Source organism: Xiphophorus maculatus, chromosome 23, assembly GCF_002775205.1.
Source record: "Xiphophorus maculatus strain JP 163 A chromosome 23, X_maculatus-5.0-male, whole genome shotgun sequence".
NCBI classification, from domain to species: domain Eukaryota; kingdom Metazoa; phylum Chordata; class Actinopteri; order Cyprinodontiformes; family Poeciliidae; genus Xiphophorus; species Xiphophorus maculatus.
The window spans coordinates 17757169-17771202 of record NC_036465.1 but is presented as its reverse complement, the minus strand read 5'-3'; the positions used below and the strand labels follow the sequence as shown (position 1 = coordinate 17771202).

At 34.4% G+C, this 14034-nt stretch overlaps 1 protein-coding gene across 9 annotated transcripts; it reads right to left on the bottom strand.

The window, feature by feature from the left end:
• Positions 1-3195: 3195 nt before the first annotated feature.
• LOC111607182 (T-cell surface antigen CD2-like) lies at positions 3196-13236 on the bottom strand. 9 transcript variants are annotated; one of them, XR_002752320.1, is made up of 11 exons: positions 12994-13236; positions 11875-12192; positions 11436-11690; positions 10275-10592; positions 9829-10083; positions 6439-8966; positions 5036-5353; positions 4577-4831; positions 4315-4503; positions 4072-4173; positions 3196-3977 (listed from the first exon to the last, which is right to left on the bottom strand). XR_002752320.1 is itself a non-coding variant. In XM_023329138.1 (7 exons), exons 2-7 carry the CDS (start codon positions 6485-6487, stop codon positions 3781-3783), a joined length of 1110 nt encoding a protein of 369 aa, XP_023184906.1. In that variant the 5' UTR covers positions 6488-6571; positions 13133-13219; the 3' UTR covers positions 3196-3780. The 9 variants fall into 9 exon arrangements, 3 of the variants coding, with proteins under 3 accessions (XP_023184906.1, XP_023184908.1, XP_023184907.1); XR_002752322.1 differs by having other exon boundaries at positions 4072-4168; XR_002752323.1 differs by having other exon boundaries at positions 4381-4503.
• Positions 13237-14034: the final 798 nt, after the last annotated feature.

The window sequence follows — 14034 nt, the reverse complement described above, 5'->3', positions numbered from 1 at the left end:
CTTATCTTCATGCATGCTATATGGACCTTTTTTGTAAGTTTGAAATTACTAACCTCAAAATGTTTCATTTTAGGATAGACCAGGCTAATACGGTTGGCTAGAAATAAGTTATTATGTCCTAACAAAATGGTAGAACAACACAGAAGCTGACTTTGACTTTGACTCATTTTTATGTGACGTTTCTGTAAAATAAAGTTTGAGACTTGCAAAAAAAAGTACCAGCAGCATAATGCAGCATAAAGTCTAGTACAAAGCTTGGTGTTAAGTTATACTGGCACCATGATATAAATTCATCACCAAACCAAGCATGAAGTTAATCAGATGACATCTTGTTAACTTTTTCTTTCTTTGGTCAATTTGTAGACTAACTTTTATCTTCAAATGGAAAACTGACTTACTTGAGGCCCAAAAATTGGCACTGGACTTTGTTTTATAGTGGGCTAACTTTGGCATTGCAAGGTAACATCACATGAGCGTGCCATGACGATCATAATCTCTTGACATTTATTGGAATTAAATGTTTAATTGTCGCTGTTTGAAAGTTTAGCATTTTGCTGTTTTCAAAGAACCCCAATAACTGGTTCTGTGTTTTAAGAGGAAAGAGAGGAACTGACTGAGCCGCATGAAGAGATCTTAGATTGTAGTTTAAGGAGAATGCAAATGGCTTCGATCATAAATGTACTTTATGGCCCTGTATGTCAGCTGAATGATTGTTAACCTTTAACCTCAAACCATAAAACTTAACATATCCTGTTGCTGATTAAACAGACAGAAAGTGAAAGCCAAACTTCTAAAGTAAAATCTGACCAAAAGATCAAAGTATCACTAAAAATCAACAACTGTGGAACAATCTTTTTATACCTGCCTGTTTTGATTATTTATTTTTTTACTTTCTGAGATGTAATAAAAGCTCAATGTTATAAGCACATATATTAGTATCATTCATAATAGTTTTAGAAAACAATAATCTCTGAAATTAGCTTTGAATATGGCTGAGTTCCAGCTTGTTCATAGATTTGCTAAAAATGATATTAAGAAATGAATATTGTATGTTATTAAAGTTTGTTGAATATTTTTCTTTTCTTCAAGGACTCAAAATGATAATCTGTTTTATAATACTTCAATGTATCATATTTAAATTCTATGTGATATAGACCAAAATAAAGCAGGGGATTTTTGTGAAGAGGAAAGTGACTTTATAAAACATTTCTGCAAATAGAAATCTGAAATTAGTTGTGTGTGCTTGCAGTTTGTGATTGAAAGTCAATGCAGCCACTTTAATGTCTGTTTTTAACAGCCATGGATAGAACGTTTTCTAAGTTCTTTGTAATTAAAGCTCAAGTTCAGTCAGATTGGAGTAAAAACTAATGTCAACATAACTTTTTAAGTTTTACCACAGATCCTCAGTTGGATTTAGGTCTAGACTTTGACTGGGCCATTCTCACATATTTCTATGTCTCAGTAGGCTTATGTCTTTTCGATCTCCTAACAGATTTTCTTCATATATTGCCTCATATTTAGCTCAATCTAACTTCCTGTGATCTCTGACCAACTTCGATGTCCCTGCTAAAGAAACACATTTCCCACATCATGATGCTGTTTTCCATCTGCAGCATTTTGAATGTAGACCAGCTGAATTTTGATCTAACTGGATCATATTTTCCCCGTGTCTCTGTGAGGAAAACTACAATCAGTACATTTTCATGAATTTTGTTCAACAATAGCTTTCTTCCTGTCACTCTTCAGTTCAGAGCAAATATGTGGAAATTTGGGCATGCATGACTGTGAGTGTTTCTGGAACAATAGTGTTTATTGATGGTGTGACCCAGTACAGAGGCAGCTGAATTAATTCTTATTTCAGAAATATAGTGTGTGCTTAAAACCAGATGATCCAAAGCAACTCAGAAGTTTGAGTAGAATACTCTTGAGTTCCCAAGTCAGTCACCTGATCTTAACTCAACTGAGCCTGCATTTCACTTGTTAAAGACTAAACTTCAAACAAGAATAATCACAAAGAAACAGCAGCTGAAAGGTGCTGAAGTAAACGCCTGTGAGAGCATTAAAACAGAGGAACTTGATGTCCACAAATTCAGCACTTCAAACTGTCATTGGCAGCAAAACGTTTTCAACACAATATTAGAGGTAGACATTTTATTTTAAGTTATTTAAGTTGTCCAATATCTTTTGACCTCCTAAAATGAAGGGATTGTGTAAGAAATGCTCTTTGACTCACAAAGAACTTTCATTTGAAGTTCTTTGTGGTAATTTATCTAAACTAAATATGAAAAAAACTTTGTCTCTCCAAATATTTATGGGCCTGACTGTCAGTGCTACTACACTTAATCTTTGCCTTCTGTTCACATAGGTACTTGGTAAGGTGGAAACCACACAGGCACATGACTAAATATAGAAAAGATAACCTGAGGGCGTTGAAACGCAACCTTCCCTCTATTATCTGACAAGATGTTAGATGTTGTTTCCTCAAACTGCTGAATATTAAAAGAACGCCACATTTTCAGTTCCTCTGTTAAGTGTGTGCATGTGTGTGTTTGCTTAAGACGGTTTTCCACTGTATTTATCTCACTACATGAAAATTACAACTAACTGGGGAAAATTACAAAAGTTCAGGAGTCAAAACTAAATTGATAAGATGAAATAAATTATGTTTGGTTTGCTGTGCATGGCAACATAGCTGAAATATAATGTGATTCTTTATTCGCCTATGAGGTCCAGTGTGCATAAAAGAACATTTTGAACAACCCAGTGCACCCAATATGACCAAAGCTAGAAACCATTATAGTTTAAACCAAGAATTTAAACTATAATTGTCTTAGAGATAACTTAGAATGTTTGTGTCATGGAAACTTTTTTTTTGTTTACTTTAAACCTCCCTAGAGATAAAGTTTCTCTTGTTTCTCTATCTGCTCTAGAGCCACACAGAGATAAACTCTCTGACGCTGACATCAACTAACTCCCAAACAAGCTGCAAATGCACAACTGATTTGAGCTGAGATTAATTTACATCAATTATGATTAAAAACAATTAATAAATCATTTATAAACATGATATTAATCATTAATTTATCCAGAAGTGTTTTTTTTTATTATTCTGGTTGATGTCAACAAATAATTGCATATGTTGCATTACTTCAGCTTTATAGTAGTAGGTGAAAGTATAAACTCCACTCACTAAACTGGTATTCATCAAACATATTTTAATTTGACAAACATCACATGCAGCTTTTTGTAACAGCATTTCAGCTTTTCAAGTCCAATAAATATTTAGGAAGAACACTTTTAAATTAAAGACATTTAAAAGAAATATTTTCCAGTGCTATTTGGTGTTGCTCACCAATCTGACTTTACATTATCAAGAAGCAAGAATCACATTTAATAAGTTAAAACTTCAATTATAAATGGACTTCTAAAAAATAAGTAGCACAATAAACCTTAGCTGTAAAACTTGATATTTTAAACAATTTTGTGGCACTATTTTCTTTTATTCAGCATCATAGTAAACAGGAATAGGGAGAATTTATAGACATGCAGTGAATGGCCCATGGTTTGAGCTGAAGCCGGAACAGCTGTATTAATCTCCATAAATGGGCCATGACTTGAATTTCAGGAGGAAATTATATACAATAAAAGCTTTTTTCACTTTACATTTCCCACATCATGATGAGGGAAATCATCTCTCTCTCTCTCTCTCTCTCTCTCTCTCAGCCTTTCATATCGTTGTCTTTGTAAGTGTGTAAAAATAAGCCTGTCAGACATTACAAATCACCTGGCTCTTCGTACTTGTGCATACACAGTATCATCCATTGTCGGGTTAGTTTGAGATGTTCTTGGTTTCTTTGAAAATTTGACCTGGCCGTACTCCACATCAGCCTCCTCACTTTTGTCCACTCTTCTCCCCTGCTTTTTCACAATCCTAACGTCAGCATAGGTCATTTCCTGGTCATCATTCTCCTTCTCTACTGCAGAGAAGCAGGAAGAACAGAAACAATGTCAACCTACTGACTGTATGAGATATCATTTTGAGTTAGTTATTGAGAAAGCTGTGTTATTTACCTTTTGTGATTTTCTTATCCTTGTGAACACAGACGAAGACTATGCTGGCTATCAAGACAATTACGAGTGCTGCTAATACACCACCCATTACAGGCAACTGCGCTGTTTGAAAACATCAGAAAATAAGACAAACATGGGTCTTTAAAGTCAGCGTTACTCTGTGGGATTTAAGCTGATTGGCAGGAATGGAGAAAGAGATTGATTATATTGAATCTACCACAGCAGAGTTTAATTTTCACTTACTAATGTACCAAGGTTGATGATTGGCGCTAGGGCTTCTAGCAGAAGTATTTGACTGTGTCTTCTTACCCACAATAGTATATTTAGTTGTTGGAGGGACTGTTGTTGGTTCAACACACAGAGTGTTATTTTCTTTATACACCCATTTAGCTATTTGTGTCCCATTGGAAGTGCAGTTAATGAAAATGAAGCCTAGAAGCAAACAAAATTACAAATCATGTATGGATCATAATAAAAAACTCATTATTTGTCTTTTCTCACTCACCACAGTCATTTAAGTTCATCCATTTGGAGGAGTTACTGACTAGATTCCTGACTGAGCAGACCAGATGTCCTGAGATGTTTTGTCTCAGAACGATGATGTTGGTCTCATTATCTCTAGAGAAGAGCTCAGAGTCTGTCAGGTTGTGTCCATCCAGAGCCCAGCTGTACTGAGGACTGTCACCTTGAGACACACAGGACACCTTCATCTGTCCCTGAGACAAACACTCAGTGACCAGCTGGACAGAGGACACAGCAGCTGAGAGAGAAACACATGAAAAGTAATTAGAGAAAATTTATCCTTTTAATTTTGGGTTGAAAATGAGATAGTACAGAATATAAAGTGAAGAACGTTGTAAGATATTTTTATTTAAGTAAAATGTGTCTCTAATTCATGTTGTGAAATGAAACAAATGTAAAAGAGTAAAAAGTAGAAAAAAAATCAAGACAAATAGCTGATCACCTTCAACAAATAGTTGCAGAGTTTTCCATCCTGTGCTTTTTCCATCTCCACCAAACATTTCAAGTTTATATTCATCACTGTCATTCCTTCTCAGGTCATTGATCCTGACTGATCCATTACTGGGAAAAAAGGGAATTCTGTTGTCCTTTTTAAGAGCTATGCTGTTATTCCTCCAAATCAGTATCAAAGAGTTATTCATTTTCCAAGTGAATCTGGGTATTTCTGACACGTTGTCCATCAGCTGAATGTCTACTGCTCCTCCCAAAACTCCAAAACACTGAGTTCCATTTTGTCTGCCGTCACAGGAAGTTTTCACTGCTTAAAGGAAAATCAAGAACAAGAATAAGATTTAGAAGTAGTGTATTTATTTTGTTAATCTTGATCACAAAAATGAAGGGATTCTTTAAGCCACTCACACATTTATAATATGAAGCACTGTGCATTTCTTGCACCTCACTATGACTTTAAGTGTTTCGTATCAAACAGCAGAGTTTGAAACACAACAACAAAACAATAACTTTAATCAGCACAATTTTTCTTAAACAGAGGCCAAAAATAAATAACATTTTAATGTGACGCCTTCACAACTATAAGTATTAAAGAGAAAATGAATAATTCAAACTTTTGTTCAGTCTGTTTTTTAGATTCAGGGTGTGTTTATGTATTACAGAATCACATTGGTTTAACAAAGTGACTCTTCAACTCATTACCAATATACATAAACTACAAACCTACCATTTTTTACATTCATGATTAGATTAAGATGAGTAAATAGTTTATATCAAGGATCATCAAATCATGAGATCATGGTAAAATGTTTCTGTCAAGCTTTTGTTTGCTGCAGAGATCCGTAAAAATGATCATTTTTGTTTCACTTGATATTGTTTGCCAAAAACTACTGCTAATAATAATAATTACATTTTTCCAAAGATTAAATAAAATAATCAAGTAAATGAACTAAATGATTACGGTAACTAAATTTCCATCTGAAAACTGGGTCCTAACTCAAATAAATATGAAGTGTAATTGTTTATTTGGCTTGTTTTTAGCATTTTGTTTTGACTTTAAGTTTAATGCTAAATTTTTAATAACTAAAAACGAATAGTAAAAATCATCTATACGTTTTTGTAAAGTAACCATTACATTTCTATACTTTTATCAACAAACTTACATTTTGCTATTGAGCCTGAGCTGAAACTTCCACATACGTCAAACATATATAACAAGTTTCCAACATTTCTGTTTTTATATTAAGTCCATATTTATCTATGAAATTATACTAATTTAATTAAAATACCATACAATCAAAGTTTATGGAGAAATCATGTAATCTAAGCATTTTACCACGTTATTCATTTGTAACAGAATAAATTTGGTATCAGAAGAAAAGTTAAAAAACTCACCATGAGCGACTTGGAGCGACATCAGTAAGAATCCAATGACGGCTTTCATCTTTGCTCACAGATTCACTAAACCGCTGCAAGATTTTGAGGTATTTGATCCAGAATGTAACATTTACATTTTATTCTGAACAACCTGCTGTGTGTCCTGTTAGTGATCAGCAACAGAGGAGAACTGGCAAAAACCTTGATCATATGAAATAACTGCAGTGTTCATGTTTTTAACTCACTGAGACGAGGAAAGGAAGTGATATGAGTCTTACTTCCCCTTTTAACCAACAACAAGTCTTTGCTTGTGTGTTGGAGTGAGAAGAAGAAAAAGAAAATGTTCAAACAGGTTTTGAGAAACATTTTTTAAACAGGTTTCTATATAGTAGAGGTGATGAATATTAAAATAATTCTTAAAGGGTGTGTCCATTACCTGAAAAAGCAATTTTGTTATTGCAACTGAATAAAAAGGCACAAACAATATTATAAGTAGTTTCGAATCAACATTTGATAAATATCTTCTTGCTACAGTTTTTCAGTTTCTTTGATTGAAATGGTCAAATTTTGCTGTATGAAATTGTATTTATTTAAAAAAATTATTCAAATAAATATTTCTAAGTTTAAACTAAAATATTTAGTCTCTGTGTTGTTAAACAATTGTTGATAAACTTCCTTACTCCTCCAAAACTGATTAGACAACTTAAAATGCAGAATCTGTATTCTCTCATTAAATAGTTTTTCTTATTTGTGCTTATATTGTAGAGTCAATATATTCAATAATTTTGCATTCACAGCCATTCACACACGATACACTGATGGTGAATTTGGGGTTTAGTGCCTTGCTCGTGGCGATTTGATATGTGGAGGAAGATGAAGTTCAACCCTCAACTTTCAGGTTGCAGGAATCAATATTTGTCTTAATTTTACAGAAATCAAGCAATGAAATTCTGAAAATTATGTGTTTACTAACGATGTCAATACAGTTTCATTATCAGTAACATCAATAAATTGAATCAGGCCCAAACAGTGTTGGATTTTTTTTTTCTGATGTACAAAGCAAGCAAGAAAAAACCGAACACTTGCAACTGGTTGTCACAAAGACTTGAGAATGAGAGAACAATAACTGGGGATAGTCCTGAATGAGTGATTTCTGCAATTTGAGGTAGATTTCTTCCTCTTTTAGAGTAAAGGGATGTTTACAATCAAGAGATTTGGGGCTTGGGATCCTTTTGGTTCCTTAGTTAATTGTGGGAGTTTAAGTATTGACATGTAGAGAAAGTTTATATTTTCTCAATTAGTGTCACTTTACCGGAGCAGGAGAACTTAAAAAAAAACAACCTGAAGTTTCACTGTATTAAATATAATGACCATGTGATGAAACTGTGACTTGACTGGACGTCTAAAGGTTGCTGAGTTAAAAATACCCGATATTACAGCAGAAAAGAGAGAAGCTGAGTGAACAGGATGCCATCACCACCATTTGGAGGAACAAAAGATATTTGTGTTTTATGAAAGTCCCCCAATATGTCTGAAAAGATAACAAGGTTCAGTGAAACACTCGCTATTTTTCCGGATGCTTTTGATATTTAAAAAGAGTCAAAGCTGAAAGAAAAGAAAAACAAAAACAACTTCCATGTTTGCTTCACGTTCAGCTTCTGTTCATTCACTCAGCTGCTTTCAGATGTTAATAACGTATCTTTGTCAAATATCTAGAGCTGTACAAAGCCTATTACACAGAGCCCAGTGTTTGCACTTTATAAATTGCTTCAAAAAACCTGCAAGATTCTTTCATATGCAGAAAATCATGTTTCAACTGCTGTCCTGTGTTTTGGTGTGGTTAACCATTTTCTCTGAGGCTACAAGGTTCCTTTATTACATTTTAGCTGGAGCCTTTTCTGTGAAGTTTATATTTTCCTCTGCTGGTTTTGTATGACTACGACTGTTTACTTCAGTGGTTCCAACACATGTAAGACGTCCTTAGAAGTAAGTTAGTCTAAGTTTAGTGTGATACACATACAAAAACAGGAAATCATGGAGGGGGCAAACACTTATTCACACCATTGTATGTCATAAGAAGCTCATGGTACAACTCAGTAATAGATGAAAGCTAATCCATTGAAAGCACAATAAATTGGAAAATACATTAAAAAAAACTCTGAGACAGAATGTTGACAATATATAACACAAGAAAGGAATTAAGCTAAAACTTTCACTTTAACATAATTGAAATAAGACACTTTGGAATGTTGCACGATAAAACGCTCATGAAACATGGCAGCCAATCCCAGAACTATTTACATGTTTATGTTTGTGAGCTTATGTTGAATTTTTACAAATTAAAGTCATAATGTCATCCATCTAAGGTGCAGAGCTCAGTTGAACCATCAGAATAGAGTCCTCTGGATTCTCCACTGTGGGTGGGATGGCAGAGAGTTTGGCTTTTTCATATTTCTTTTGCTTCCAAGTGAAGTAGAGACAAAGGCCAAATAAAGGAAGAATCACAGCAATACTACGCAATCCCAAAATGAGCCAAGAGGAAGGACCTGTTTAAAGACAAAAAAAACTTCATTAGTTTAATTAAACTGATGATGTCATGATTCCAGCCCTTCAGCTCTGCCTTGGCTGTGCTGATTGCTTATTGCCCTCACCTGCACTGAGCTGGTTCCTACTTAAACAGCTGCTCGTCACCAGCTCAGTGCGAGATCGTCTGTTGCCCCTGTCACAGCTTTCAAGCCTTTGTTATCTCATGTTTCCAAGAGTTGTCTGGTTTTTGATCCTGCCTGTTTTTCGACCACAGATTTTTGCCTGATCCTTCTGCTGTAGAGAGTCCTGTTGCTGAACCCTGACTGTTTCTGACCCTGCCTCCTGCCTTCTGGATTTTGGATTTTCACTGCCTGAGAACCTCCCGTGCATGACCCTGGACCGTTTTACGACTTTGTCTCCGGTTGGTGGATTTTGTCCTCGTCGTCTGTTTGCCCCCCTCATAACCCCCACAGATCTCCCCTTGTCCATTCCCCCTACCCTCCCCCGGCTGGACTCCTGATCCCTGTGGATTCCTCGTCTCTGACCCACCAGTCTTACCACACCCTTCAACACCTTTCACTTTTTGTAAATAAAACCTTTTGGTTACCATCCTCTTGTTGTGGCTGCGTTTTGGGTTCTGGCTGAATCTGCTCTTAACATTACAGATGAGTTTTCATCATAGATTGTAAGATTGTATTTTCTGCTGGTTGATCTACAGCAGTTTACACACCAGAGGATGAGGTAATCTATGTGATTTATAGTAATTTCTAGTTGCTCATACTAAAAACTGATCATTGTTGTCAGGGCTGAAATTTGCTATTTGACTATGTCTTCTTAAACAAACTTCTAATATAAACTAATTATTTATCTTTTCTCACTCACCACAGTAAGTTAATTTCATCCCTTTAGAGGAGTTACTGACTAGATTCCTGACTGAGCAGACCAGATGTCCTGAGATGTTTTGTCTCAGAACGATGATGTTGGTCTCAGTATTTCTAGAGAAGAGCTCAGAGTCTGTCAGTGTGTGTCCATCCAGAGCCCAGCTGTACTGAGGACTGTCACCTTGAGACACACAGGACACCTTCATGTGTCCCTGAGACAAACACTCAGGGACCAGCTGAACAGAGGACACAGGAGCTGAGAGAGAAACACATGAAAAATTGATTACAGAACATAGTTCTTTATTAATTCTGGTGGAACACTGGAAAGTCTGTTGTAAGGTATTTTAATTTAATATAAGTAAAATGTGTATCTATACTACTTCATGTTATGAAACAAAACAATGCAAAAGAGTTGTAACTAGAAAAAATTGAAAAATAGTTGATTACCTATAACAAATAGTTGCAGAGTTTTCCATCCTGTGTTTTTTCCATTTCCATCAATCATTTCAAGTTTATATTCACTGCTGTCAGTCTTTCTCAGGTCATTGATCCTGACTGATCCATCACTGGGAAAAAACAGAATTCTGTCGTTCTTTGGACTAATAACTGTGTTATTCCTCCAATATAGTATCACAGTGCTATTCATTTCCCATTTGAATATGGGTATTTCTGACACGTTGTCCACCAGCTGAACGTCTACTGCTCCTCCCAAAACTCCAAAACACTGAGCTCCAGTTTGTCTGCCGTCACAGGAAGTTTTCACCTCTTAAAGGAAGAACAAGCATTAGGATGACAAATAAGAATAACTGCTAAATTTACTTTATTATTATTTCTTTTTTTTTAACAAAATGAAAGCATTCTATTAGCCACCGGACTAAAAATATTCAAAAGAAAATTAATCATTGTAATATTTTGTTCAGTTGTTTTAGATTCAGGAATCTGTTTTTGTATTCCAAGAATTACATTGTTTTAACAAAAAATATCACAAAGTGACTCTTCTGCTCATTATCAATATATACAAAGGACAACCTACCCATTTTTTACATTTCTGATTAGGTTAAGACAAGGAAATCAAATCAAATTTTATTTGTATAGCACATTTCAGCAACCAGGCATTTCAAAGTGCTTTACATCAAAAACACAAAATTACAAAGTCATAAAACACACAGTGAACAACATTTTGCACATCAGGTTATTGATTAATGTTTCATGATTAAGTTTCAAAAGCAACTCTAAACAGCTGAGTTTTAAATCTAGATTTAAAGGAACTCAGTGTTTCAGCTGTTTTGCAATTTTTTGGAAGTTTGTTCCAGATTTGTGGTGCATAGAAGTTGAATGCTGCTTCTCCATGTTTGGTTCTGGTAAATAACATTTTTTCAAGGATCATCAAATCATGTGATCATGGCAAAATGCTTTTGTCAAGCTTTTGTGTGTTGCAGGGATCCATACAGTAGATTTTCATCATATAAATAGACACAATATTTTGATTTAAAAAAATAAAATAATAATAATGGAATTCTATTTCAATATTAAAGAAATTAATTGAATACATTAATTACTAGACCTATCATCTTAACACTAGATACTATTAATATTTTTTTCACTCACCACAGCCAGTTAATTTCATCCCTTTAAATGAATTACTGACTAGATTCCTGACTGAGCAGACCAGATGTCCTGAGATGTTTTGTTTCAGAACAATGATGTTGGTCTCATTATCTCTAGAGAAGAGCTCAGAGTCTGTCAGTGTGTGTCCATCCAGAGCCCAGCTGTACTGAGGACTGTCACCTTGAGACACACAGGACACCTTCATCTGTCCCTGAGACAAACACTCAGTGACCAGCTGGACAGAGGACACAGGAGCTGAGAGAGAAACACATGAAAAATTAATGACAGAAAATAGCTTAATTTTTAATTTGGTGGAAAACTGGAATGTTTGTTGTAAGGTATTTTAATTTAATATAAGAAAATTGTGTATATAGTCATTTCATGTTATGAAATAAAACAATGCAAAAGAGTAAAAATTGAAAGATAAATAGTTGATTACCTATAGTAAATAGTTGCAGAGTTTTCCATCCTGTTCTTTTTCCATTTACATCAAACATTTCAAGTTTATATTCACCGCTGTCATTCCTTCTCAGGTCATTGATCCTGACTGATCCATTACTGGGAAAAAAGGGAATTCTGTCGTCCTTTTTAAGAGCTATGCTGTTATTCCTCCAAATCAGTATCAAAGAGTTATTCATTTTCCAAGTGAATCTGGGTATTTCTGACACGTTGTCCATCAGCTGAATGTCTACTGCTCCTCCCAAAACTCCAAAACACTGAGCTCCATTTTGTCTGCCGTCACAGGAAGTTTTCACTGCTTAAAGGAAAATCAAGAACAAGAATAAGCTTTAGAAGTAGTGTATTTATTTTGCAGAGATCCGTAAAATTGATAATTTTTGTTTCACTTGATATTGTTTGCCAAAAACGTCTGCTAATAGTAATAATTACATTTTTCAGACATTTTTTCAAAGATTAAATGAAATAATCAAATAAATGAACTAAATGATCAACTAAATTTACCATCTACCATTTGTGGGCAACTGTGGCTCTTTGGTAGAGTAGTCGTCTTGCGATCGCAAGGTTGTAGGTTCGATTCCAGCGGCCACATGTCAATGTGCCTCTGGGCAAGGCACTTAATCTGAGTGCGAATGTGACTCTAGTGTAGAGTGGTCAAAATTACTGGAAAAGCACTTTATAAGTTCAGTCCATTTATCTGAAAACTGGATTCTAACTCAAATAAATATGAAGTTTATTTGGCTTGTCTTTTGTTTTGACTTAAAGTTTTATGCTAAATTTTTAATAACTAAAACATATCGTAAAAATCATCTATACGTTTTTTGTAAATTAACCGTTACATTTCTTTACTATTATCAACAAATTTACATTTTGCTATTGAGCCTGAGCTGAAACACTTCCACATACTTCAGTCATATATAAAAGTTTCTAACATTTCAGTTTTTATATTAAGTGTGTATTTTTCTATGAAATTATACTAATTTAATTAAAATACCATACAATCAAAGTTTATGGAGAAATCATGTAATCTAAGCATTTTACCACAGGTTATTCATTTGTAACAGAATAAAGTTGGTATCAGAAGAAAAGTTAAAAAACTCACCATGAGCGACTTGGAGCGACATCAGTAAGAATCCAATGACGGCTTTCATCTTTGCTCACAGATTCACTAAACCGCTGCAAGTTTTTGAGGTATTTGAACCAGAATGTAACATTTTGTTGTTCATTTTATTCTGAACAACCTGCTGTGTGTCCTGTTAGTGATCAGCAACAGAGGAGAACTGGCAAAAACCTTGATCATATGAAATAACTGCAGTGTTCATGTTTTTAACTCAATGAGATGAGGAAAGGAAGTGATATGAGTCTTACTTCCCCTTTTAACCAACAACAAGTCTTTGCTTGTGTGTTGGAGTGAGAGGAAGAAAAAGAAAATGTTCAAACAGGTTTTGATAAACATTTTTTAAACAGGTTTCTATATAGTAAAGAGGCGATGAATATTAAAATAATTCTTAAAGGGTGTGTCCATTACCTGAAAAAGCAATTTTGTTATTGCAACTGAATAAAAAGGCACAAACAATATTATAAGTAGTTTCGAATCAACATTTGATAAATATCTTCTTGCTACAGTTTTTCAGTTTCTTTGATTGAAATGGTCAAATTTTGCTGTATGAAATTGTATTTATTTAAAAAAATTATTCAAATAAATATTTCTAAGTTTAAACTAAAATATTTAGTCTCTGTGTTGTTGAACAATTGTTGATAAACTTCCTTATTCCTCCAAAACTGATTAGACAACTTAAAATGCAGAATCTGTATTCTCTCATTAAATAGTTTTTCTTATTTGTGCTTATATCGTACAGTCAATATATTCAATAATTTTGCATTCACAGCCATTCACACACAATACCCTGATGGTGAATTTGGGGTTTAGTGCCTTGCTCGTGGCGATTTGATATGTGGAGGAAGATGAAGTTCAACCCTCAACTTTCAGGTTGCAGGAATCAATATTTGTCTTAATTTTACAGAAATCAAGCGATGAAATTCTAAAAATTATGTGTTTACTAACAATGTCAATACAGTTTCATTATCAGTAACATCAATAAATTGAATCAGGCCCAAACATTAAACAGTGTTGGATTTTTTT